Raw genomic sequence first — 25,740 nt, forward strand, 5'->3', positions numbered from 1 at the left:
AAACCTCTCCCATCACCAGAGGTCACCATTTACTAAGACATCGTTCCTTTTTCCATTGTCATTAGTTAGAAATCAGATTGATGAGAATAATGGTTTGTTAATATCAACAGATCAAAGAAATAAAAATGCTATAATGCTAATTACAATATATCTTTTGCACTAAAGGAACAAAGTCTTGAAAGAGAAGCAGTGAGCTCCATTAGGTGTCTCAAGGGCACATTCTCACATCATAGTACATTTAAACACTATTTGAACTTAGTTTATGAAATTTATTTACGTGCCGATAAATATATGGATAACCTACACTAGTAAACAGTTACAGGGAACAATCCAAATGTTATACAGCACTACATTACACTTGTGCCTGCAAATACGTAAAAAATTATGCTCATGGATATTCTAATTACTTTGTAGGTCAACTCCTCTCCTTCCTCATCCTCTCTCTCCCTCTCAGCTGAGTAAACTCCAACCTCCTCATACAGAGCTCTATCTCCGCCTTCCCCAACATCACATCAAACTAGTGGTCAATGGCAGCATTGACATTTTTGAGCACTGCATCACCACGGAACAGCAGGCAGCAAGCACGATGGTCACATTTCGCCCATCTGACTGGCTGTTTTAAAGCAGATATCATAGATGGTCTCATTATCTACCATGAAGGCACAGTCAGAGTGCTCCAGGGTGGTGTGAGTGGTCAGGAGGGAGTGGTTGGGCTCCACCACAGCAGTGGACACCGGGGGAGCTGGGTAGATGGAGAACTCCAGCTTCAACTTCTTGCTGATACCAGAACTGGTGCCACCTTCGAAGCTGTGGCAAACCAGGAAGCCTTGAAGACCAGTGCACTGGTCAGCCTAAGGACAGAGAGGAGGACACAATGATCAAATAAATGAGATACAGTTATGATAAAGATGCTTAAAACCTATAAGATTTAGGCCTGGGACTGATTCGTTTATTGGTCATTGTAAAACAATACAAATTTGAAATACCGTGATAGGTTATTTTAAAAATATCTACAATATGATTTGACACTATAAATGAATGCCACAATTTAACATAAATTTAACATAAGGCCAAATGAATTTCATGGAGAAATAGTATATTTTTATTTTTATTTTCAAAATTATAACCAAAGGGGGTTATCAATATTTTCTGGCTAAATCTTTGAATATGATGATTAGTTGATCCAAATCACATGAGAAGTGATATCCCCTGCCCCTAGATGTGTCTAAACATGTTGATATAGTTTAATAGAATTTTTCCAGGTTTGAGATATTGTCTGAGACTTTTGCCTCCACTGCAACGCAATGGTAAATTGAATTTTTGGTTATGCTACTCACAGTATTTAAACAGATAAAATGAAAATTCAAGGTGCTTTCCATAAACTGTGCATATACATATTCCAAGTAACAGTATCCTCTGTTCATTGTGTCCCTATATTTTATGCATTTTTTATGCTGTAAGCACAAATAGATTCCATTCACCTCAACAGTAATGGGCTGGGGGCAGAAATCATAGAAAATATGGGCAAATTGAAGTAAAACTACCTGCATGCCTTGATTCCAGTTTAGGAAAGTGATCAAATGTTATGTAACCTTGATATCCTGGATGAACTGACTCCTTAAGTTCAACACTAGGATCGTCTGGGTGGGGACAGTAGTGGTCATGAATGCTTCAGAGTCCTCTGCTGGCACAAAAGTGAACTGCACTGGCTTAGTATCATGGATGGATTTCAGGCCTTGTAGGCACAGGCCCAGGGTCCCTGGACCAGAGCCTCTGAATGAAGTGACTGTTGACATTTTCTGTTGGAAAGTCAATCAAACAAATAAACAGACACAAAACAACCAAAAAGAGACACAAATAAGATGCAAAGTGTCAAACAAAAACACTAAATCGAACAAACACAGATGTCAAATAGTCAAAAAGAGACAAAAAACTACTAAAATGTAAGGCAAACTAAAGAGAGACATAAAAATTACTAGAGATGTTGGCTGACTAAAAAGAGCGTGAAGCATCTGAGTGACCATGCAATACATGATCCAGACCAGCCTCCGGGCAGCAGGTGGAGTCTGACACAGTGGGCATCGGCGACAACAACCACACTGATGACACCTGTTTCACAAAGACAGCCTTTAACTATGGCTTTAATATAACAGACTTCAGATAGACGTCTAAATTAATCCGTTGCACATAACAGTTTAGTTCTTGAGTATCTTAAATCGGACTGTGGTAAATGAATTCTGGGTAATTTAAGACTTTTTTCGAAATAATAAAAATGGCCGACCAAGTCACTGCACCCAACCACAGATCTAAGTTTGCCCCAACAGGAAATGTTTGTCTACTGGAAGATTTCAACAGTTTCGATGGCGTTTTACTTGGGAAATTCAGCGAACAGTGTAACAATAAGAAGAAAAATCTGACTTGGAAAAGAAATTGCAGCGACAGTAAACATAGTCAATCCCACCGTTGACAGAAGCATCGAAGATGTTCAAAAAAACACAAAAAATATGGTACAAGATCCTAAAACTGAAGGACCACATGAAAAGCTTAAAGACACTACAGAAATTGTACTGAAGATATACGGTGAGCAGTAGCCTCTGTTTTGGGGGATAAACTGGACGAGAGAGCGGAGTATGCGGGGTCAACAGCAGTGCGAATGGGGCTCCTCTACCCACACTGGCCAGCGTTGGCGCTGACAGCAGACCACCAGCAGCTTCCCGAGAAGGACAGACAGAGGCCAATGACAGCCAAAAGAACAGAGGTAACATTAGGCCAATAATGTCTCTAGTGATTGTTTGAATGACAGCGGTCAAAAGAAAAAAGTTTTACTTTGTGACGGTGGTTTTGGTATGCTAACGGTTGAGCCGGTAGCTAGATGCTAACGATTTAACGATACAGTTTATGTGCTAGCTACCGGCAAGTTACATGTCAACAAACGCTACAACTTGGCCTTCAGAATAAAATCGTGCTGTCGGTGTTTCGTTTTCCTAGCGACCCTGTCTGCGGACGGTCTGGATGATACGGCAGAGGAGGGGAGGTATTTACTGCGGTCTCTAAAAGCTCTTTCCCCTCGCATTGCTCTTTCGATAACAATGTTAGCAAACAACATTATGAGCCATTTTTTCTTATTTTTTTGTTGTTGGGTACTACTGGCCAGCACAGGTGTCACTGATTGTTATCATGGTAAAATTAGTCTTAGAACTGAATTAGCCTGGGGGTACGATGTTTAATTTTTTTAGCTTAAAAGTTGTCAGTCTTTGTTTTTGTGAAACAGTTTTACTTGCATTAGACCTGAGATCTTTGAGATCTTTGTGAAAAGATAAAAAATTAAAAAAAAAAATTGCATCTCCTTTCCATTCTTGACTAGATGGAAAAATGGAAAAATAGAGAATCCGGATGCACTTCCACTTTTTTTTAAACCAACTTTATTTTTTATAACACATGGACAATAAATACTCCTTTCCTAACCACAAAAACGAAATACATTTGGTGAAATTGTTTCTAGTATTTTGTTTTGATGATAATATTAACTAGAAATCCAATATGCTTGTTCTTCAAGTATGAAATTCAACAATATTTTTATTTCTCTAACAATAGAAACATTGATAGTGAAATCATTTATAGCCATAATTCAAAGAGAAAACATATATAATATACTTACTTTATTCCTCTTCCATTAGACTTTTAAACAATAACTGTGGAAAAATTAATGTTTAAAATTGTGCTTACTATGATGGCTTGTCAGTATAATGCAACGTAATGACTCAAGTCTGAGGCTGATGCATCACACTCTGCCTCTTGAGGAGGACAGGTGAAGTGCACAAATTTGCCGCAGTATCTGTTTCACATCCAGCACCAGACCCACCACGACACAGCTGTTGACTGTGACTCCTTTTGAAGATGCCCTCCCACTATGTTGGTTCAGGGCAACAAAGTTTGAGAAATGAATGTCATGATGAAAAACATTCTTTGTCATATAACTCATAGTTGATTCTTGTTGTCCAAATAGTAGGTAGTTCAAACCTTCCTCCCCAATTTCCCAGGGACTCTGAGACCAGGAGGTACCCAACCAGTTTAGTGGTTTTGTCCACCCTGATTATATAAACGAGGGAAGGCTAAATAACAGAAACACCTCTCTGTATAATGCAGTAAAGTTCAACAGCACCACAAACTACATCCTACATAATGTTCCTCTCTAAAATAGTTTCAATACAAACTGACTATTATAACCATCATGAGGAGAGGATGTATTGCAGGGTTGTTGTATTAGACTGCATTAGTTTATCTAAGTGTACTAATAAAATGACTGCATACTCTCTGTCCGTAAAGTACTGACAGAGATGGGGGAAAACCTTCATGTTTTCTGCTCCAGACATTTGGAATAGTCTGCAAAGGGAAGGTTAAGAGACTAATCTGATATGATTGTTTTTTTTTATTATTATTGTACTTAGTAGGCTGTTGCCACGTCATTCCATATTTCTTATAGGTCTGAGGACAGAAATTACTTAATTTGTTGGGCTGAAACTGATAGTTGAGTTAACTGATGTACTGAAGCATGTGGAGCAAAAAAAAAACAAACAAAAAAAATAGCTTAAGATAAGTGTGCTTTTCTGGGATCATCTGATAATGTTTACAATGGTAAATTGGAGCACAGCTGGTAGGTCAACCGGTTTATATCCAACCTGCCAAAACAGTACCATCTTAATTCTGTACATGCTGCTAATCCCACTATTTTATGAATGCTGTTGTCATGAATTAATACAAGAAGAGCTGTTTTTCTAAGTCCCATTTACATGTTTGCAATATTTTGACCAAACCACCTTCTCTACAATCTAAGTTTGATGGTTAACATTGACACTGGCTCAAATTTAAAGGTTTTGAGTAATTTCTCAAATGGTGCTGGATTATAATTTCAAGTCTTCAAAAGACTAATCACTCCTGACTAATTGTAATTTTTCATTCTCAAACAAAATAAAAACAACACAGACAACTTCATATGTTACAGGAAATTTATTTAGAACAGAGTCAAACTGACACTTTGTTGGATTTCAGTCTGAAAATAGGCAAACGTATATTTGATAGACAAACATTTCTTTCTGGAATGCCCTTAAGATAAAATTCTAAGCAATTGTTTCCTGTTTCACCAGTGCTTTATGTCCCTTTCAGTAGTCCTCTTTCTCACCCTTCAAAGAGTAAGCTCCTTCCTACTTCCAACTCACACTCTGATAATGCCCCCTCTGGCCTTCCTATCACAGGAACTTAACTTCCAAACTCAACATTTTCTGTAGTGTTGTTCTGAACTGCCAAATTAATACACAAACGTTTCTTTTTGGAATGTATTTAAGAACAAATGGAATCAATTATTTCCTGTTTAGTGCCTTCATGTCCCTTTTAATATTCCTCTCCTTCCTCCTCTCCCTCACCCTCAATAGAGTCGACTCCGACCTCCTCATAATCCTTCTCCAGGGCTGCCATGTCCTCTCTGGCCTCAGAGAACTCTCCCTCCTCCATACCCTCACCCACATACCAGTGAACAAAAGCACGCTTAGCGTACATCAGATCAAACTTGTGGTCAAGGCGAGCCCAGGCCTCTGCAATAGCAGTGGTGTTGCTCAGCATGCAAACAGCCCTCTGGACCTTGGCCAAGTCTCCACCAGGAACCACAGTGGGTGGCTGGTAGTTGATGCCAACCTTGAAACCAGTGGGGCACCAGTCCACAAACTGGATGGTACGCTTGGTCTTGATGGTGGCAATGGCAGCATTAACATCTTTGGGCACCACATCACCACGGTACAAAAGGCAGCAAGCCATGTATTTACCGTGGCGAGGGTCACATTTCACCATCTGGTTGGCTGGCTCAAAGCAGGCGTTTGTGATCTCAGACACTGAGAGCTGCTCATGGTACGCCTTCTCAGCAGAGATAACAGGGGCATATGTGGCCAGAGGGAAGTGGATACGGGGATATGGCACCAAGTTGGTCTGGAACTCGGTCAGATCAACATTGAGGGCACCATCGAAACGAAGGGAAGCAGTGATGGAGGACACAATCTGACTGATCAACCTGTTCAGGTTGGTGTAGGTAGGACGCTCGATATCGAGGTTCCTACGGCAGATATCGTAGATGGCCTCGTTATCTACCATGAAGGCGCAGTCGGAGTGCTCCAGGGTGGTGTGGGTGGTCAGGATGGAGTTGTAGGGCTCCACCACAGCGGTGGACACCTGGGGAGCTGGGTAGATGGAGAACTCCAGCTTGGACTTCTTGCCGTAGTCGACAGACAGACGTTCCATCAGCAGGGAGGTGAAACCAGAGCCGGTGCCACCTCCGAAGCTATGGAAAACCAGGAAGCCCTGAAGGCCAGTGCACTGGTCGGCCTGAGGACAGAGAGGAGGACACACTGATCAAATATATGAGATACACTATTATGATCTAGTTTGATATTTTGAGTCAAAAATAGGAATGAACTCCTCCTGATGTTAAGTTACCCACCAGTTTGCGGATCCTGTCCAGCACCAGGTCAATGATCTCTTTGCCGATGGTGTAGTGTCCACGGGCGTAGTTGTTGGCAGCATCCTCCTTACCGGTGATCAGCTGCTCAGGGTGGAACAGCTGGCGGTAGGTCCCAGTACGCACTTCATCTGCAGAGAAAAAAAAACACACATATTGAATCAATTGCCCTTGAAATTTTTTTCATACGTCACTTTAATTTGCCTAAAAGGATTTTTGGGGAAAAGTGATGACACTCACCGATGACAGTGGGCTCCAGGTCAACAAACACAGCCCTGGGGACGTGCTTTCCAGCTCCAGTCTCACTGAAGAAGGTGTTGAAGGAATCGTCTCCTCCTCCGATGGTCTTGTCACTGGGCATCTGTCCGTCCGGCTGGATCCCATGTTCCAGGCAGTAAAGCTCCCAGCAGGCATTGCCAATCTGGACACCAGCCTGACCAACGTGGATGGAGATACACTCACGCTATGGAAAGAGAAAAAAAGACAGGTTATCTACCTGTATTGATTTTTTTTTTTTTTCAATCTTGCATTCACATTAGAAAAGAAAAAAATTACCTTATCACTGAAGTATGAAATAATGTAATTAATTATTTAATTTGAAACGTCCAAATGAACTTTAAGTTATTATTAAATGGGCTATAACAGGTTATCCTTAAGTGTACAATGTGGCACAAATGTTAAAAAGTAATGCCATCAACTCAACAGTTTTTCATCTGTTGTATTTTTAAGGGTAATGGAAATCTCATTTGATTTAGCAACAACCAATCAATGGTAGTCTGGTTAAGGTCGAATAGCCAGGCAGCGTCAACTTTTGATTGGTGCACTGCCTTGTGTCTAGAACGGCGTTGCTATGCGACAAGCCCTTGACTCGGATGACTTGCAACGGATGACGTTTGTGGGAATTCGTGTGAAAATGTTTTTGTTCATGCCAATAAAGCTATTTGAATTGAATTGAATTGAAATTACGCTGAGGGCATATTTAAAAAAACAAAAAACGTTTAATCGGATTATAGAAAAACGTAAAATAACAGCCAGTTAAAACAAAGGTTGCTGCTCCATGCTGAGCCTGCATTAGTGCAGTACATATCAGGGACAACTCAGCAGTGTCCATTACTAGCATGCATTTTTAATGTCATGCACCCTGCTGACAGTGCATTTCATCCATTATCCCTGAGGATAGGGTTTCTCTGGGTGTGGGGCACTTGAAGCTAGAACAGCTTATTCGCATCCTCCCCACCGGTACATTGAATTAACGTTTTTACAGGGCTGTCATGAGAAGTGATGGCCGGGGCTTAGTCACGCCGGGGGAGAGAACAAAGTACCGCAGAGTCGGCGGTTGAACCGGAGCCTACATTATTCATTCAGTCCACATTGCAATCCACTGAAAACCTCTTTTGTTCAGTCTGCCCGCCACGTACCCATCCAAGGCGCGCCGGATCATCTTCCCACACCAAACCTCTGATTGTAACACATTTAACATCAACATTTACTTCTTTAAGACCTACTTGAGATATAGTGCAGTTTTATGAAACCTTCTTCCCACTTTTCTATTAATGTTAAAGCTCCCTCCCTTCCACCCTCCTCATACCCACAAGTCACACCCCTAAATAGTGGATGCAACATGGATACCTCAAATATGTCTATTTATCAAAGTTTTAAAAAGTTCTTACCATTTTGTTATGATTTAGTCGCGCTTGAGGGTTGAAGAAGCTCCTCGACAGGGAGTCTTACAGTTCGACAGTTATGGGGTCGATGTAAGAGATAATGGCGCACATGAGGATGAGCAGTGGTATATATGCAAGTGCAGCCCCGGCGCCGGCGGCTGCTGTTCTGCTATTGGTCAACTCCATGTCAGTCTGACGTTTCGTAGCTGTCCGCGGCTTTCTATTGGCTGAGCGGCTTTCTCGCTCTAAAGACCGCCTCCCAGACCCCACCCGAATCCCGACCTCCTCCCGTTATTGTGCTGCAAGCATGGCGCCTCTTATTGTGAGGAAAATGCTGCGTAATTTTCAGCATGCTGGTACCAGACAGGCCCTGTCTGCCATGTACTACACAGTCTGTATACACCCCCACATTAAAAACGAACACATCCAAACAGACTAATATGTGAAATAGCTTCTAATAGAATAGAGCAGATAAGAGTAGAGCAGAATAGAATAGAACTGAGTCTGCAATTTGAGAATATAGCACTTTGATAACTATGGTCACATTGATTTTGACCATTATCTGTAGCCATTTTCCTGGATTGTATACTCATGAACACCATAAATACTGCAGAGTTATACACATCCTCCACAAAGATTGGTATAATTTGTTATGAAGCCTTATACTGCCCAAAGACAATATCAAGAAATATGTATCTGTTCATGCATGTCACAAGTTGTTTGAAACCTATTTCCTGGTGGACATTGTTAATAAAATCAAATTAATTCAAGCTTTACCATAATATTTTTAGTGCATTTTAACTCTGACCATGTGTCCTCTGTAGTCTCCTATGATACCTGTTATACATCAATTTGTGAAGCGTTCTCCATATTATTTAACATCCACTGTTTCCGTAATGGCTTTGGACTTTATTGAGCAGTAGTATCGGTTGGTTTTATTTCCAGTATTCTGATCATACTTTTCAGCCTTCTCTAGATAAAAGAGGTCAAACTGCCCAGTCACAGATGAGGGACATGTAGGCCACAGAGAGCCACAGACGCCCAACCCCCAGCCCTCCTCCCAAGATTTAACGGTTGCTAGGAAATGAATAACGGAGTTGCCTGGATACAACCTAGTATCCGCATAGACCGCCTTTATCTGGTAGTCACGTGGCCCAGCTTAAATAGCAGCATTAATGGGCTGCACTGCAGCTGCCTCTGTGGGGGGATGTGAGGCGCCTCAATCACCTCTTTCCCCAAATCCTTCACCCTCATGTCCTGTGTATGTAAGGAAACACACTTGCTGTTGCCTATAAGTGCATGTGTCCTCCTCCTATAAAACTGATGAAGAAAAAAAAAAATATTGTCATGAGGATGATGGGGTGTGGCCTCTGCAACACAAGATGCATGGCATCATTGTGTGTCAGCTCTTTTGTTAATGCATTCATCAAGGCAGTTGTAGCTCATATAAAAGCTCACTCTTTCCATATACAGTAATGTAACTTTGTGTGTAACAGCTCTGTTGGTGTCTGTCTTTAACAATCAACTTTCAGTGAGAAAGACCATAAATTGTTCTTGATGGGCCTCCATAACGGCCCAGCAAACTAACAGACAGTTAAGCACCTTGGTTGCTAACAACAAAGGAAACTCAATGACAACAGTTGTCCCAAGGGCAGAAATGATACCTCTTTGACTGTTGGGCTGCTTAAAATAACCCAGATTTTGAGACACACAGTTTAGAGAAGCTGATCTCTGTGGCCTACTGCAGGTAACTTGTGCTGCTGTAGGCTATCCGCAGCTGCAGCCAGGGTGAAATCAGCTAAAATGTGTAATGGCTGAAATAAGGTTAACGTCACTCTTGGAGATGAGAACAGTGTCTGATGGAAAGCAGACCTTAGTTCAGTTAACTGGTATCCACTAGTGTTTGTTTTTAGAAAAACCAGATGGGTTGAGATTACAGCAGCAGTCCAATTCAAATACAGTCAGCTAGAGCTGCAACCATCGTCAGAAAATTAATCAGCAACTATTTCTTCAGCTTCTCAGATGTGAGGATCTGATGCTGTCTAACTGTCTTGAACTACTCAATATTTTTGGGTTAGTGTTATATCTGATGCCTCTCAATTGATGTCACTTTTGACGTTTTTAGGCTATGGTGAGGTGGGCCTAGCCTTGTTCCTGCCGACATTTGTTCAGCAATTCAGATATGAATGAATGAAGTGAAATGAAATGGTAATTCAGTCTGATTATCAGGCTAATGCGGGCTAGCTGACCATGTACAGCTAAACTGTTGTGTTGTTAAAACACCAGATTTATGTAACATGAAACATTTAAAATATCTGAAAAGAGCAACATACTGTATATATATGTATTGCAGTGGAAAGAATACACTAACCAATTTAAATGTATCTCTCTCTGTTCCTCGTTTGCCTCTTTTATCCTTGATTCTATAATGTGCTATTTCCTTTTCCCGTACACATGCTTCCACTTTCTCTTGCCAGTCTCCCTCTTTTTTTATCCCTCAACTTCACTTCTGTGTTAATTTCCTCTCATGCTTAAAGGATACAACACTTGATGAGCATTTGTCACATCTACAACTATTAATAGATCATAACTGATGCCTTAGTAAATTATCTATGTATCAGTGATCTAGCATCAGTTTGACTTGTGTGTGTCTCTGGGAGAGTTACAGTGATTTTTTTTTTTAAAGATAGATAACATCACAATATCATCACAGAGGGTGGTGCCTGAAAGCATACAGCCCAAATTCATTACCTTTTCATTAACCCTTTTTCATGTTAGCCAGCTAAAATGCTTTAGAATGACAATCAGACTTTAATGATTATCATTTGTCAATATATCTGCATTTAAAGTATATGCATCATTATTTATCATTAATAATAATATGATTCTATTAGATCAAACCAAAACATGTTTCATTTCCTCCATACCAGTATTCCTGTGAGGCTCTGCCCCACCCTTGCAAACTCAAACTCATATCACTCTAACAAAATATCAGAACCTGCTGTGGCTCTAGCGCAAAATCATCCAGTGTTTTATCAGCTTATCAGTTTAAATATACTGCAACCGTTTTCTTTTATATCACGGCTGAATTTAGCGAACTGCATTAAAAATATTCAGTACATGGACTCTGCTGTGACATATGGAAAATATGCTCTGTCACTTCGTTGGGTATCATATTCTCTCTTTGCAGGATGCATTGCGGTCACTTTCATGCCATGCAGGACCACTCCCATGTCTCTAGCATTCCCATCCTCCCTCTCTCCTCTTGGTGAGCAGCTGCTCAGACCCTCCCTGTCTCACAGCTGCTGGGGAGGAGGAGGAGGAGGAGGAGGAAGAGGAGGAGGAGGACGACGACGACGAGGGGGAGTGGAGAATGTTCTCTCAAGAAGCCCTGGCTGGGAGCCATGGCTGTTTCCTGTCCTTCTCTTTCATCCCCTGCAGTTCACACTGAGTACAGCAACCACGAAAGGCTGGTTGTAAATCATACATCCTCACTTCCCTTTTGAATAAATGATGAGTATTCCCACATTTTGGTGGTTGTTATGACAAAAAGCACAGTGTTTGTTTTCTGCTGCAGTGAGGATTTTTCCAGACTCACAGTAGACTTAGATAGTACTGATTATGTCAGAAACACTATGCAATCCTCTTTTCATCATTCCTTGCAGGATTCAAGACAGCTTAGAAAGCTGGGTTTTAATGCTATAACTGCTTAAGCCAAACTGTGCAGACCATTATGGCTCACCCATTATGTCACATAAACTGCAATTCAGGCAATTTCAGTTCCTCAAACAGGAGAGAGCCAGAGGAAGCGCACGCCAGCTTCAGTCCAGCTGAACAGCAGAGGCACACAGAGAGACAGGCAGCCACGTGATCGACCCACTGAATGACATCATTGCAGAGAATCTAGGACAAAGAAGGAGGAGAGCTAGAGAGCTGGCATGCCAGGCGGATACCATGGCAGGCCTCGGCAACATTAACGCCTGGCTGCTCGAGTGAGATGGTAGCATCTTGTGCAGCAGAAGCATTCAGCCATTTTGCATCATTTATTATGCGTCAGGTGCATCGAGCGTTTGCAGACAAGTCACAGATTTTTATACAGAATTTGCTCATATATACCCCAACACATGCCCCTCACACAAACAGGGCTGTTTTTTATTGATTTGCAGCTTGCCACACCTATAGAGCAGATGTATGCAATCGTTTCTCATTCCTATGCATGCATAATAAATTAGCTTTGTTGGAACTAGGCCTTTATTTAAAAAAAAAAAAAAAAAAAAAAAGGCCTCCAATTTCTGCTTACAAAAAAAATGCAGTAAAGGAAGTCACACTGCAGCAAGGATAAAGTTAAAAAAAAAAAAAAAAAAAAAAACATTCCCATCATACATTTTTAATATTCTTAACCACTGGCAACCAGTTACTTAAAACACCAGGCCTATATTCATCTTATTTCAATACACTAAGCAGGTTTTACAGTAATATAACTGTGTTAAAATTGAATGCCATATTTACAGTAAAAGCAGGATTGAATGGCACTACCAAATGGTGGTAGTACAACCTTTTTTTTTTATCTGTGCACAGGAGCAAATCCCCTGCCCTGCATGTATAAATCTGGTAGCACCGCCCTCCCATTCAGCAGTTGTTGCATCGACCCCGTTGGGTACAACACGCGACGCAAACACCGTTTTTAAAAAGCCTTTTTCTTCACATTTTTTCGTCCTCCTCTTCCTCTTTGAACCTCAAACGAAAAAATGGTAAGTTCATTTTACACCTCTATCAGCCTGAAACAATTTTTGTGAGGTAGAAATTAAGGGAATTAAGCAGCAGTAGCAGCAGGAGCCGGCATCTCGGCTGTTACACGACGTCGTCAAAGGTTTTCCATCTTCAGATAACCTCTGTATTTTAATTGATAGACAGATTTTGACTCGTTTTACATCATTATGAACATTTCCTGTGTGTATATTTATGGATGTAATTGAATAATATAATTTTGCTGTTGGCACAAAGATTGGTCTGCAGCAGTGGGACGATGTGATTGTCATTGTGTAGAGCGATGAGAACAATGCACTGGCGTCATTCAGGCTCCACTAACATACCGTCTGGAAGATGAATATGTTTTTCTTCATACACCAGTGGTATTACTTGTCTTTGTGTTTTTATTTTTGTCAAATTTTATGTGTGAAATCGTCCAAATCGGACACCTTACGAATGCCCTACCCTGTCTTCAGGCAGGGAGGGGCAGATTGGGTGGAGATGGATGGAGACATTACATTGCAGCTATCATTTTTAATTTTTTAAGATACAGCAGTGAATATATTTTTAATTTCATCCGTGGTTAAGAAAACAAAATGATGTAACATAGTGGTTCTGCTTTAAACATGAGGAGAAATATTAATGGTCACTTTAAACATTTTAAATATGATTTTATCCAAATTGATAATGTAATTTGGACTGTATGAAGATTTCTTTTGTCTAAAATAAGAGTTGTGATTAAGCACTTAAATTTTCTTTCCTCAAGCATCAGCTGTGATTGTGTATCATTGAGGCACAAGAGCAAGTGGAATATTCCAGACTGTCGTGCATGCGCCTGTGCTCATGCAAATGAATTTGCATTCGTGCTTATGCTTGCAAAAGAGGAGCTAGCGCAGGACAAAAAGACAAGAGGACAAAAAAGACTGGAGGAAAGACGAGAGAAACGTCCTGCCTCTGCGGGGGCTGCTGTCAGGCATTTTTGTCCCCTGCGGATTGTGGTGCAGGGAGGTGCCTCCTGCTGCACTGCCTATTAAGATCAGATAGGGGGAGCAACTGAATGTTTCCAGTTTCTAGAAGCATTTATGTCACAGTGATTGTAGTATATAGATGTAAAAGGTATAACTGTTATTAATGTTATTAACTATAAGTAACCTCTTGTTTTCTCTTTCCATAGCGTGAGTGTATCTCCATCCATGTTGGTCAGGCTGGTGTCCAGATTGGCAATGCCTGCTGGGAGCTTTACTGCCTGGAACATGGGATCCAGCCGGACGGACAGATGCCCAGTGACAAGACTCTTGGAGGAGGAGACGATTCCTTCAACACCTTCTTCAGTGAGACTGGAGCTGGAAAGCACGTCCCCAGGGCTGTGTTTGTTGACCTGGAGCCCACTGTCATCGGTGAGTGTCATCACTTTTCCCTGAACATTCATTTAGGCAAATTAAAGTAACATGGGAAAATACTTTTACAACAACTGATTCAATATGTGTGTTTTTTTTTTCTCTGCAGATGAAGTGCGTACTGGGACCTACCGCCAGCTGTTCCACCCTGAGCAGCTGATCACCGGTAAGGAGGATGCTGCCAACAACTACGCCCGTGGACACTACACCATCGGCAAAGAGATCATTGACCTGGTGCTGGACAGGATCCGCAAACTGGTGGGTAACTTAACATCAGGAGGAGTTCATTCCTATTTTTGACTCAAAATATCAAACTAGATCATAATAGTGTATCTCATATATTTGATCAGTGTGTCCTCCTCTCTGTCCTCAGGCCGACCAGTGCACTGGCCTTCAGGGCTTCCTGGTTTTCCATAGCTTCGGAGGTGGCACCGGCTCTGGTTTCACCTCCCTGCTGATGGAGCGTCTGTCTGTCGACTACGGCAAGAAGTCCAAGCTGGAGTTCTCCATCTACCCAGCTCCCCAGGTGTCCACCGCTGTGGTGGAGCCCTACAACTCCATCCTGACCACCCACACCACCCTGGAGCACTCCGACTGCGCCTTCATGGTAGATAACGAGGCCATCTACGATATCTGCCGTAGGAACCTCGATATCGAGCGTCCTACCTACACCAACCTGAACAGGTTGATCAGTCAGATTGTGTCCTCCATCACTGCTTCCCTTCGTTTCGATGGTGCCCTCAATGTTGATCTGACCGAGTTCCAGACCAACTTGGTGCCATATCCCCGTATCCACTTCCCTCTGGCCACATATGCCCCTGTCATCTCTGCTGAGAAGGCGTACCATGAGCAGCTCTCAGTGGCTGAGATCACAAACGCCTGCTTTGAGCCAGCCAACCAGATGGTGAAATGTGACCCTCGCCACGGTAAATACATGGCTTGCTGCCTGCTGTTCCGTGGTGATGTGGTGCCAAAAGATGTTAATGCTGCCATTGCCACCATCAAGACCAAGCGTACCATCCAGTTTGTGGACTGGTGCCCCACTGGTTTCAAGGTTGGCATCAACTACCAGCCACCCACTGTGGTTCCTGGTGGAGACTTGGCAAAGGTCCAGAGGGCCGTTTGCATGCTGAGCAACACCACTGCTATTGCAGAGGCCTGGGCTCGCCTTGACCACAAGTTTGATCTGATGTACGCTAAGCGTGCCTTTGTTCACTGGTATGTGGGTGAGGGTATGGAGGAGGGAGAGTTCTCTGAGGCCAGAGAGGACATGGCAGCCCTGGAGAAGGATTATGAGGAGGTCGGAGTTGACTCTATTGAGGGTGAGGGAGAGGAGGAAGGAGAGGAATATTAAAAGGGACACAAAGGCATTAGTTGAACAGGAAATTGTTGATATCAATGTGTTCTTGAATGCATTCCAAACAGAAATGTTTGTCTATCGATTACAAGTTTGGCTGCTCAGATTAAACCTCCTGAAAATGTCAAGTTTGGCTCTGTTCTAAATAAAATTCCTGTGACATGTGAAGTTGTTTGTCCTTTGTTGATTCAACCTAAATATACTGTTTATGTTGACTAATGGTCATGAGTGAATAGTCCTACAAAATGTTGAAATACATTGAATCAAGTGGTAGACTTATAACACCATGTTTAAGTTTCTCAGTATTCATACAGGGTGAACATTATACCTCTAAATATTTAAGTATCACAGTGTGTAATTGAAATAAGGCAGCATGTTGAACAAATGGGTTTCCTCAGCACTAATCCAATGCTTCTCAAATTGTTTTTCAATTAGCATTTAGATATGTGGGAAAGTTTATTTTATGAAGGATTACATGTTCAGGTCCGAACTGAATCTGAAGCTCTATAATTTTCGGTTTCTATGCATGGTTCAGAAGTGAAAGCATGATTTGTGGCAGTTATCTTCAACAAAGTATGACAAGATCATAAACCTGCAATTACCCCAGAGCATTTATTTATCCTAACTCACAGAGGAGGAAAGGGAGGAGTCCTCTTGTTTGTTAGCTTTGTAAAACATGGATGAGTCCGGCATCAGATTGTTTTGAAGGGACAGGAAGTCTGTCTCAAGTCTTCAATAGTAAATCAAGAAGCCCAGCCACACCATCAGTGTAGCTGCCTTACACTGTTAGAAATGTATGATGAATGAGTAAAAGCACATGAATGTTTGAGCAAAGTTTATTGGAAAAACATTCAAATTCGTTTTGTCCAAATAAAATCAGACACTTTTTCTACCAAACTTGCTTCAAGTCGGTACAAAAGATCAGAGTATTACTAAGGTATAGTTCCAATTAATTTTTGATTTAAACGTCATGAAGTTTCTCATTTTGGAAAATATGTAAAAAAAACAAAACAAACAAAAAGTACAAAAAGACATCTCAGGTGCCTGTAACCTGCAAATCAGATGCTGCTTGTTTTTGTATTTGGTTGTGCAAGGCTAGTGATGGTTCAAACAGGCCTGTCCTGCAGCAGAGGGCAGTTGTCGACGGTTCCTCGTCTGTTCAGGAGGTTCCAGAAGATCGAGGCTCCGGAGCAGCTCTGATCCCGGCCGAGCTGCTGTCCTCCAGACGCGATCACGTCTTCCTTCAGAGGTCGGTAGGACTTGAAACGCCTGGAGAGTGGAGCACAGAATACAGACAAGTTTGATCAAAGTGACTACAATCTATATTTTCGTAATCACAGTTTATCAAATGATACTGCAAGTTACTCACTTGTAGGAATATGCCACTATTCCCACAGCTAGAACAAGTACCACGACACCCAACAACATGGCGATGGTGCCAGAGGAGGAAACACTGGGACCTGAGACAAAGATAACACCATCAGTATGCAGGATGAAACAGAAATGTATTGTCAAACCAATGTCGGTTATGTCGCGTACCCGTCTCAAGGTTGAGTTTGGCACTGGTGACAGCTAAACTGACATCATTGGCCATGGACACATTGATGCAGTAGACACCAGAGTCATTGAAGAAGTGACGTAACACCAGCTGGCACTCCTTTGAGGGCTCCACCATGTTGCACGCTGTGTGAATTGGCCTCAAGCACTCTGCGTCCAGAATCACACTGCACACCTCCTTGGGACGGCTGGAGAAAGATGGAGACGATGCTCGAGTGAGTAAGAATAAATAATGAACTGCTCTGGATGAGAAAGTAAAGTACAGGAGCATTCACCTTCCCTGGCAGGTAACGGTGATATCCACAACATTTTTGTCCATTTCTGGTGTTTCGACAATAGCGTTGTCCATTTGTACTATCTGTACTGTTTCAATGCCCTCTGAAAATAAAAACAAGGGCCACAGGGTCAAGGATGGTCACTGATGATCATTTCACATTTTGATAAACATAGCACTAATGAAAGGTAACTCACCAAACACTTCAATGCCGGTGCAGAAGGAGCCGTATCGATAAATCACACAGTCATCATCGGAGGGTTTCTCATTAGCCTCCCTCTTAGCAACTACTACCACTGCAGCTTGGCCTGTCAGGGTCACTGTTCGCTTTGTACCTGGTGAGGACAACAACCACAGGTAATTAACATCGCCTAATACATAGTTTTGGTTTTTTACTTTTATTTACTTTGGTTTCTATGTGGAACCCAAAATGAAACTTCCTCTATAGAGTTAGCATCAATTTATATTCTTTTCCTGTCTGTCAATGTTGTGGGAGTGTAATGCCAAATCAGTGGAGGACTCTTTTAATAACACTGAGGAGGGGTTGGCTTCTTTACTAAATATAATACCCCAACCCAATAATTTTCTTCTTCTTTGTCCCTTAGTACACTACACAAAGCAATTCATTGTGAAGTCATCTTGCTCCGCTTGTGTTATGACAGAGCCTCATTAGAGATTTGCATCATATTTACATTTTAGGAAGTTGGCTGGTTCTGCTATCTGGTTCATCATCACGGCAGTCCGTCAGCAGATATGAGATCAGTATTTTGCAGTTAAAAAGGACTCGTTGCTGTTGTTGCACGTGTTACCTCTGTTGATGATCATGTGGTAAAATTCTACCTTAATTATGTTTAAGCAAGTACCTGCTGCAAGCCCAGTCCCTGCGTCACTGTCAGCTGGCGTGTCCTGGTTGATGGGGGAGGGAGTCTTGGTCACTGTGGGTGTTTCCTGGGCAGGCTGGGTGGTGGAGGCGGTGGAGGCCTCATCCTCAGTGTTGTCCTCCTCTGTGTCTGACGGCACCATATTGACATTCAGACCAGTTGACTTGGTGGAAATCAGCAGAGGGAGAGCAGACGCCAGTGCAGGAGCTTTCACTGCACACAGACAAGGTTGATGGGTTAGGTCCATGGTTTAATACAATGTATGTTCACTATGCAGAGGTGGGGTGTCATAACCACGTACTAATTATGAAATATTTTAGCTTTCAAAGTTGTGAAATATGAAATATGCTTCTTCGTTTTCTTGCTGAGAGTTAGATAACATTGACACCACTGTCATGCCTGTCTGTTCAGTATGAAGCTATAGCCAACAGCTGGTTAGCTTAGCTTAGCATAAAGAGTGGAACAGGTGGATCATTACATCTCATTTGTTTAATTTGTACTAAAACAAGTGGAAAAACGATGGGAGCCAGGAGCAGTGACTGAGTTTTGTTATTATATAAACCAAATCCTTTGATTTTGGTTCCTTACCTGTGGTGCCCTGATCAGTATGTGGACCAGGGGCCTTGGTTGGAGGATCAACTGGTGGATCGCAGGCCTTATCCGGGATGACCGCCTGGATCACCACCTGAGGCTTGAATGAGCCAGAGCTGATGTAGGTGTGCGTGACAGTCAGCTCTCTGGATATGAGAGCTCCACTTGCATCCCCAAAGTCCCAGTTGAAGGTGATGTCTGCGTTGCTGAGGTACTCGCTGGGGTCGTGGAGGGTGATGGTGAAGGCGATCGCCCTGTTCTGGATGAAGCGCATGTCCCCGGCCACGATGTCGTTCACTTGGTCCAGGGAGACAGCGAAGGGGATTTGATCTGAGGAGAACAACAAATAAATGGGCAACAGTTGGAATTCATACCTTAAAGTATAGGTGGTTTGACTGATGTTTTTAAGTAACATTAATATTCTCTTCTCTTTTTATTATTGTAGTGCATCTGACATTCTTATATTATTTTTTAGAATGACTTTGTAAGGGACTGCAGATGAAAACCAACCAAAAAAAACAAAAAAAAACAATAACTTTTCCCTAACTAACCAGTGATGGAGAACTGAGTGGTGGCATATCCCAGAGGAATGAACTTCTCTTTGCTGCGGTAGTGGTAGATAACGATGTCCATGGTGTAGGAGCCCAGTGGGATGTCGTCTGTATCGATGGTCAGAGAGGAGGAGGAGCCGTCTGCCACCTGCCAATACTGACCTGCCAAATGAGCATCCAGAGACACACTTGAGATTCACTTTCCTGTCTCTTCACTACAAATATCTACGTATGATTTCAAATAATGTGTTGGGTTTAAATGCCAAACATTCTGTGAGACGTGTTCATGGTCAGAGGTAGCTTGAAAAGAAGATCTAAAAGCTCACATGAGTGCATATGATAGGGCTCATGTTTAATCCATCCCGGGTCACATTTCAGGTCATGGCATGTGTTGCAAGAAACTCTCTGACCCTCAGAAAAAACATAGTTTAGAGACATTTGATAAGAGACAAACGCTCCACTCACCCCAGGTCTTCCAGACAAACACATAGCTCGGCTTCTTGTCCTTCTTAACTGGTGTCCCATCAGGAAAAACAGCTTCCCAGTCAGTGTTCTGTGCTGGGTACACTGGCTCAGACTCGTGGTATTTTGTTCCTGTAGCAGGAGCAAGAACATTGTGGCTGTTAGAGATTGTGCCAAAGAGGTTTAAAAAAGACTAAGAGCCTAGATAACCATTATGTTAATACTGTACATTATTCTTTTTATTACATTATATACTATTTTGCATTTCTATCACCACAGACAAATATTCAAAGTATTATTACTTATTATAACTTATATACCACTCTAGTGTATGTTGTCATGGTAGATAATATCATATTATTCTTATATTGAGGAAATTACACGTTGCTGACTTTGCTGCTTCTAAACACAATAATTTAATAGCTCTTGTTGTATGGTTTCTATTTTTATTTCTATTTCCAGTAGTTGTTTAGATATTTAACTCAAAACCACAACTGTCAACCTCATGGTGGAGCAAGAACAAAAGTAAACAGATCACCAAAGTCATTAGGATTCATCCCCTGGGAGCCTCGAATGTCTGTATCAAGCTCTTTGCCAATCCTATTAGTAGTTGTTGAGGTAGTTCACTGGGTAAGGGTAAACTTTGACCTGCTGGTGGCGCTAGAGGAAAAGTCAAGGGATCCCTAAACTCCTTAGGTTTCACCCTCTGAGCACCATGAATTTGTGTACCAAATTACACAGCAATCCATCTAATAGTTGTTGAGACATTTCAATCAAAACCACAAATGTCAACCTCATGGTAGTGCTAGAAGAAAGGTCAGGTGATCTCCAAAATCAATTGGATTCATTCTCTAGGGACCATGAACATCTGTACCAAATTTAATGGCGATCAATCTAATATTGAGATATTGAGACAAAAGTGGTGAACCAACATCGTGTACATCGCATGTCACCACTGTGTGTAAGTGTGTGCACGGTGCGTTACCATTGACTATGCAGTCCTCAGCCCAGACAACTTCTCCGTTAGGCTGCACCTTCTGGTTGTGTGGGAACTGCAAGTCAATGGTGAAGGTAACTTTGGCCCCGGTCAGGGTTGGCGAATCGTTCCCTACATTGAAAGTCACTCTTCCACCTGTAAAAGAAAACAGGTAAACAAATATGTTAAGTGATAATAAATTCAGATGTGTGTTTAAAGTAACAATGTGTTCTGATGGCCTGGAGGTTTAACAAGACCATATAATCACACCCTTTGTCGTATGTCACCCAGCTTTCTCTTCCCCACAACTCCTGTCATTTTACTACTGCCACTACCTAATAAAATGACCTAGAATACTTTTTAAAAAACTAAGTAAAGTAAGAAAGTATGGGCATTTGAAAGCGTTTGATTATACCAGCATTATTTTGACATAAGTACCTCTCCAGGAGTCTTTGTATCGTGGGTCTCCATCTTTCCAGACTGGGTACATCTTAGTGTTCCATGATGGATAGCGAGTGAAGCGGTTTTTGGGCTCTGAAATATCAAAAAGAAATATATTGAAATCATAAAATGAACACTTCTCAGAACATATATTTACAGTTTATGGTAAAATTAAAGTATCGGAGACATGGCACAGAATTTACATTATGGGATAAATGAACAGTGGAAAAATCTTCTCTAAAAAGTCAGTGCATTTTTATATGCATCTTTTCCAAACCCCACTGTTAGTCTTTAGAAATATATCCTGTGTATATACTTTTATGTCATAGTAACTTTTCCTCATCAGTGATCTGGTAATGGTGACTGTAGGTGCCCACCAGATTAGGGTGTTTTATTGCTAATATTAATCTCAAATCCCTCCAATCCCTCTCATGTGATGCTCAGCTGAGCGTGTGCGAGTGTGTGTGTGTGCATGTGCATGATTTTTTAACACAGATTAACATTGTCACAGGGCTGAATTTGGATTAAGCATCAACACAGTCCAAACCTGATGGCAGACAACAGAGGTAATTTGCTAAATCACATTTTGAATGTGATTATAAATTCTGTCTGGATTATTCCACAGTGATCACTGTCTTTATTCACTCCACTCATGGTTTGGCTTTTAGATGTCCAATGCCAACTGTTGAATGTTGAATTATAAAAAGAAATATAATATAGGGTGAGATTCTGCAGAGGCAGGTGGCTAAATGACTAATTTCTCTGATACTCAATTTCTTAAAAATATTACACAGATTAAATGAGTATGTTTCTTGAAATGCAAGTGTTGTTTTATCATATGCTCCCCAGAATATTAAAACATAGTTTCAGGGAATTATTATAATGACCAGTAACTCTTACATTGTGCATGATGCATGGGCATGTGATTTTTGCTTTTGAAAAAGATGTGAACTTAAATTTACTTAAAAATAAAAGGATTAAGATAAATAGCTGGTACTTTGCTTTACAAAGGTCAAATTCTGTGTCATTTACTGTCATGCATGGTTGAATAAAGAGGTCATGGGAAAAACGTGAAACTGGGTCTTAAACTAGACACAGATCCTATAGGCCAAAAAACATGTGTCTCTGCTGGAGGTGCTAAAATCCAGTGCACCTTACCATAAACATTGATTTACCTCCATGTAAGGAAAGAAATCAGAGTGGATTTGATGACGATTATGTCTCATGGAGCACATATACATTTTAAAGGCTTAACTTTCATCAGACAGACATATTAAACAACATATTAAACAGTGTGCCAAGGCTTTAGATGTCTGAAATGGAGTTGGTTGGGATGGTTTGAGACAATGATGAAAAAGAAACAAAAATGTAAGTCTTCTGATTAAATGTACACAGTATAACAGCATTCTGACTGCTGTCCTGCAGTACTCAAAGTTTCAACTACTTGTACTTTATGTGAATATTTCCATGTCATTCTACTTTGTTCATAGTTATAACAAATACAAGTATGAACAAATAATCCAATTGTATAATATATTATAATAAAACACTCACAGGAGCTATTTTCCTGTATTTGAAGTTGGATTATGTTTAAAACTGCAGTTTGAGACTCATTCAATCCAATAGTATATGCTAGCATCTGAATTCTTTTCATCATCTTTCTGACCTAAGATTCTGTTTAAAAATATATTTTCTGTACTTACTTGCCACAGTGTGTGAAGTTACTGCCAGCAGCACCAACAGTATAGTAGTCGTCCACATTGTCGGTGCACCTCCTATTTGTGAAAAATCCCTTTTGTGAGCAGCAGGCAGCAGAAAACTGGGTTTATAAACTCTCTGATATTTGACCTCACAGAGTGTATTAGCAGAAGAAACGCCCTGCAGCCCGCCCCTCCTTCAGTGAGACTTAGGGGCACCTGGACTGATAATGATTTGTGTATTTACAGTAAAAGCATGTCTTGGGGATTACACGTGTACGTACAGTAGAGAAAGTGCCACATAATCACATAAGAAATGCAAAAATCCCACATGTACTTTTGCATGGCAACAGAGTGGACCACGAGACATGCTCGAGTGTGCATAAACCGAACAAAATAAAAAATGTTTTAAATAAACATCCTGCACATGTGAACCTTATTAAGCTGTCAGTGATATACATGTGAAAAGTGTTATAGTACAATCACTCAATTTCTGTACTTACATATTTTCATTTTATGCTACTTTATGCTTCTATTGCACTTTTCGACACGCATGTATTTTACAGCTAAATTTACTGGCTACTTTGTAAATTATACAAAAAATGTAAAATAAGCTCTTAAATTATGATGCATTGTTATAGAAATTACCAAACTAATTAAACGTGTTAAAATTAGCTTCTTAAATATTAAAATGCTGTTTACATACTAATGCATAATTATTAACTATTAAAAAATATAATATATAATAATGTAATATACACATGGGCATTTTTCTTTCTTCACAACAAGCACTTTTAATTTCAATATTTTAAGTACATTTGCTGCCGCTGATCATACTTCTGCAGGACTTTCAAATCCATGGAGGATTTTTACATTATGTAGTTTATAATTTTACTTAAATAAAAATGTATTGAACCATGTGATTATATACATGTAAAGAGGAATTTTATCTGGAGTTAAGTGAATATTTTACATTAATACCAAAGCTTCTGTGATTATTATTTTCTGATGCTAATTTGGCCATATTATAAAACCTTTATAGATATATTAAAAACAAACAAAAAAATGTATAAATTTGAAGGGAACAATTAATTAAATGTTTAAAGCTCTGTGCAATACAACAGGAGTCAGAATCATGAGGGTTCCAGTGTCATTCATTTTTGGGTGCTAGTTCCACAAAGAATGTGCTTTCAAATACAATATGAACGGTCACCTAAATCTTTGCTGAAGTCACCTGACCCATTTTGGGCTGCCTCTCTAATTACTCCTAATTATGTGCGGATTTACTCTCAAATACATGTTGCTACTAATGATTATCTGCCGTCAAATCCAAATTACAGAAAACTCTAAAAGAACTTTTATTTATATTCATAGAAGTTACGTTAGCTGCAAATGCACTAAACTTACATATGGGATCAAATATAGTATGTGTAATATTTAAGTGTCACAGGGAGTTGTTCATTTCTGTGTCATTACAACAGTAGGTCACACATTCTGCTAAGAGAGGCTTTTTCTGTGGAGAAAAAAATGGGAGGAATGCAACATTAATGAGGATTACTGAAGCACTTGTGACTCCCTAAATTCATCCGGCTTTGTCCTTCTACCCCCAGAACTATAAAGTCACTTTGTTGAAAGATTTTTTGTCTCCATATCATATGCCAAACTGTGACACTGTTTAAACCTCTTTTTAAACAATGTCAGCATTCACAGCAAATCCTGCCCAGACCTGTTCCATCTGTCATCATGTTGACCATGAACCCGGTAACTCCCCTGCAGGCCGCATCTCTAATGTGCACTGACCTTACATAGTGTATTAATATACTAAATTATTGCAAGCATACTGTAAAATAGGTCATCTCAATTCAGTCAAAAAAGCACTGCTGAGTGCATCAGGCAATATAACAAGAATTAAACCTGTCTGAGGGTTTGAGTCAAGGTTTTGGAAACAGTTTGGTCAGCACTCATGGTTGATAAAGGTTAAGAAAAAAATAACAGAAATAGATTATAGTTTGACCTTTTGGGAAACAGGCTTCTTCACTTGTTGTTTGTTGTTGTTGTAGAAACAGAGGTAAACAGCTGGCTTGGCTCTCTCCAAAGATAACAACATTCACTCACTGCTCCAGTCCAAGAAACAATTTAGCAAATAACCAAATGTAAAACCACAACTTGTCATTTTTACACACCGTCATCTATCTGTTGCATGCGACAACAACATGATGCCCAATGAGTTATGTTTAGCACCTTGTTGCCTAGCAACAAGAATGTGGACCGTCTCACTGCTTTCATCTTCTCTCCTTCAAAGAAAAACTGGGACAGAAAACTACATACACAGCATTTTAGAAGTCCATGTTGTGGTAGAGTGTAAATATTTTGCTATTACTACTAAAAATATACTTGCTTAACTTGTGTAGAGGTGTAGGAGTGAGGGGTATAGTAGGACTAATTGCCCTGGGCCTCAACATTGGAACGTCCCTCAGGAATAAAAAATGTGCTTCATTTGCAATGTTGAAATTTTACATTATGAGTATTTTAAGTAAAATATTTGTGCTGGCAGAAGAAATTGTTTTAGAGACAATTTCTTGTCTCTAAAACAACAATATTGCTAAGTAGCTAATATAGGTTATCAATTGCAGGACCATTT

The 25,740-nt window shown here is 40.7% G+C and overlaps 3 protein-coding genes across 3 annotated transcripts; 1 reads left to right on the top strand and 2 right to left on the bottom strand.

Annotated features, from left to right (window-relative positions):
• Window positions 1-4,992: 4,992 nt before the first annotated feature.
• LOC111234965 (tubulin alpha chain) lies at window positions 4,993-8,279 on the bottom strand. The gene is made up of 4 exons (XM_022763221.1): window positions 8,173-8,279; window positions 6,743-6,965; window positions 6,485-6,633; window positions 4,993-6,369 (listed from the first exon to the last, which is right to left on the bottom strand). Exons 1-4 carry the CDS (start codon window positions 8,173-8,175, stop codon window positions 5,389-5,391), a joined length of 1,356 nt encoding a protein of 451 aa, XP_022618942.1. The 5' UTR covers window positions 8,176-8,279; the 3' UTR covers window positions 4,993-5,388.
• A 4,502-nt stretch (window positions 8,280-12,781) lies between these two features.
• On the top strand, window positions 12,782-15,837 carry LOC111234966 (tubulin alpha-1B chain-like). The gene is made up of 4 exons (XM_022763222.1): window positions 12,782-12,917; window positions 14,090-14,312; window positions 14,422-14,570; window positions 14,686-15,837. The coding sequence occupies exons 1-4, from the start codon at window positions 12,915-12,917 to the stop codon at window positions 15,664-15,666; spliced, it is 1,356 nt and encodes a 451-aa protein (XP_022618943.1). The 5' UTR covers window positions 12,782-12,914; the 3' UTR covers window positions 15,667-15,837.
• A 667-nt stretch (window positions 15,838-16,504) lies between these two features.
• On the bottom strand, window positions 16,505-23,186 carry LOC111234954 (melanocyte protein PMEL-like). The gene is made up of 12 exons (XM_022763204.1): window positions 23,106-23,186; window positions 21,400-21,495; window positions 20,971-21,117; window positions 19,989-20,117; window positions 19,524-19,685; window positions 18,970-19,302; window positions 18,364-18,594; window positions 17,698-17,835; window positions 17,502-17,604; window positions 17,209-17,414; window positions 17,039-17,129; window positions 16,505-16,938 (listed from the first exon to the last, which is right to left on the bottom strand). The coding sequence occupies exons 1-12, from the start codon at window positions 23,161-23,163 to the stop codon at window positions 16,776-16,778; spliced, it is 1,857 nt and encodes a 618-aa protein (XP_022618925.1). The 5' UTR covers window positions 23,164-23,186; the 3' UTR covers window positions 16,505-16,775.
• Window positions 23,187-25,740: the final 2,554 nt, after the last annotated feature.

Source organism: Seriola dumerili, unplaced genomic scaffold (genome assembly GCF_002260705.1).
Source record: "Seriola dumerili isolate Sdu_G_001 unplaced genomic scaffold, Sdu_1.0 BDQW01000468.1, whole genome shotgun sequence".
Taxonomy (NCBI): Eukaryota; Metazoa; Chordata; class Actinopteri; order Carangiformes; family Carangidae; genus Seriola; species Seriola dumerili.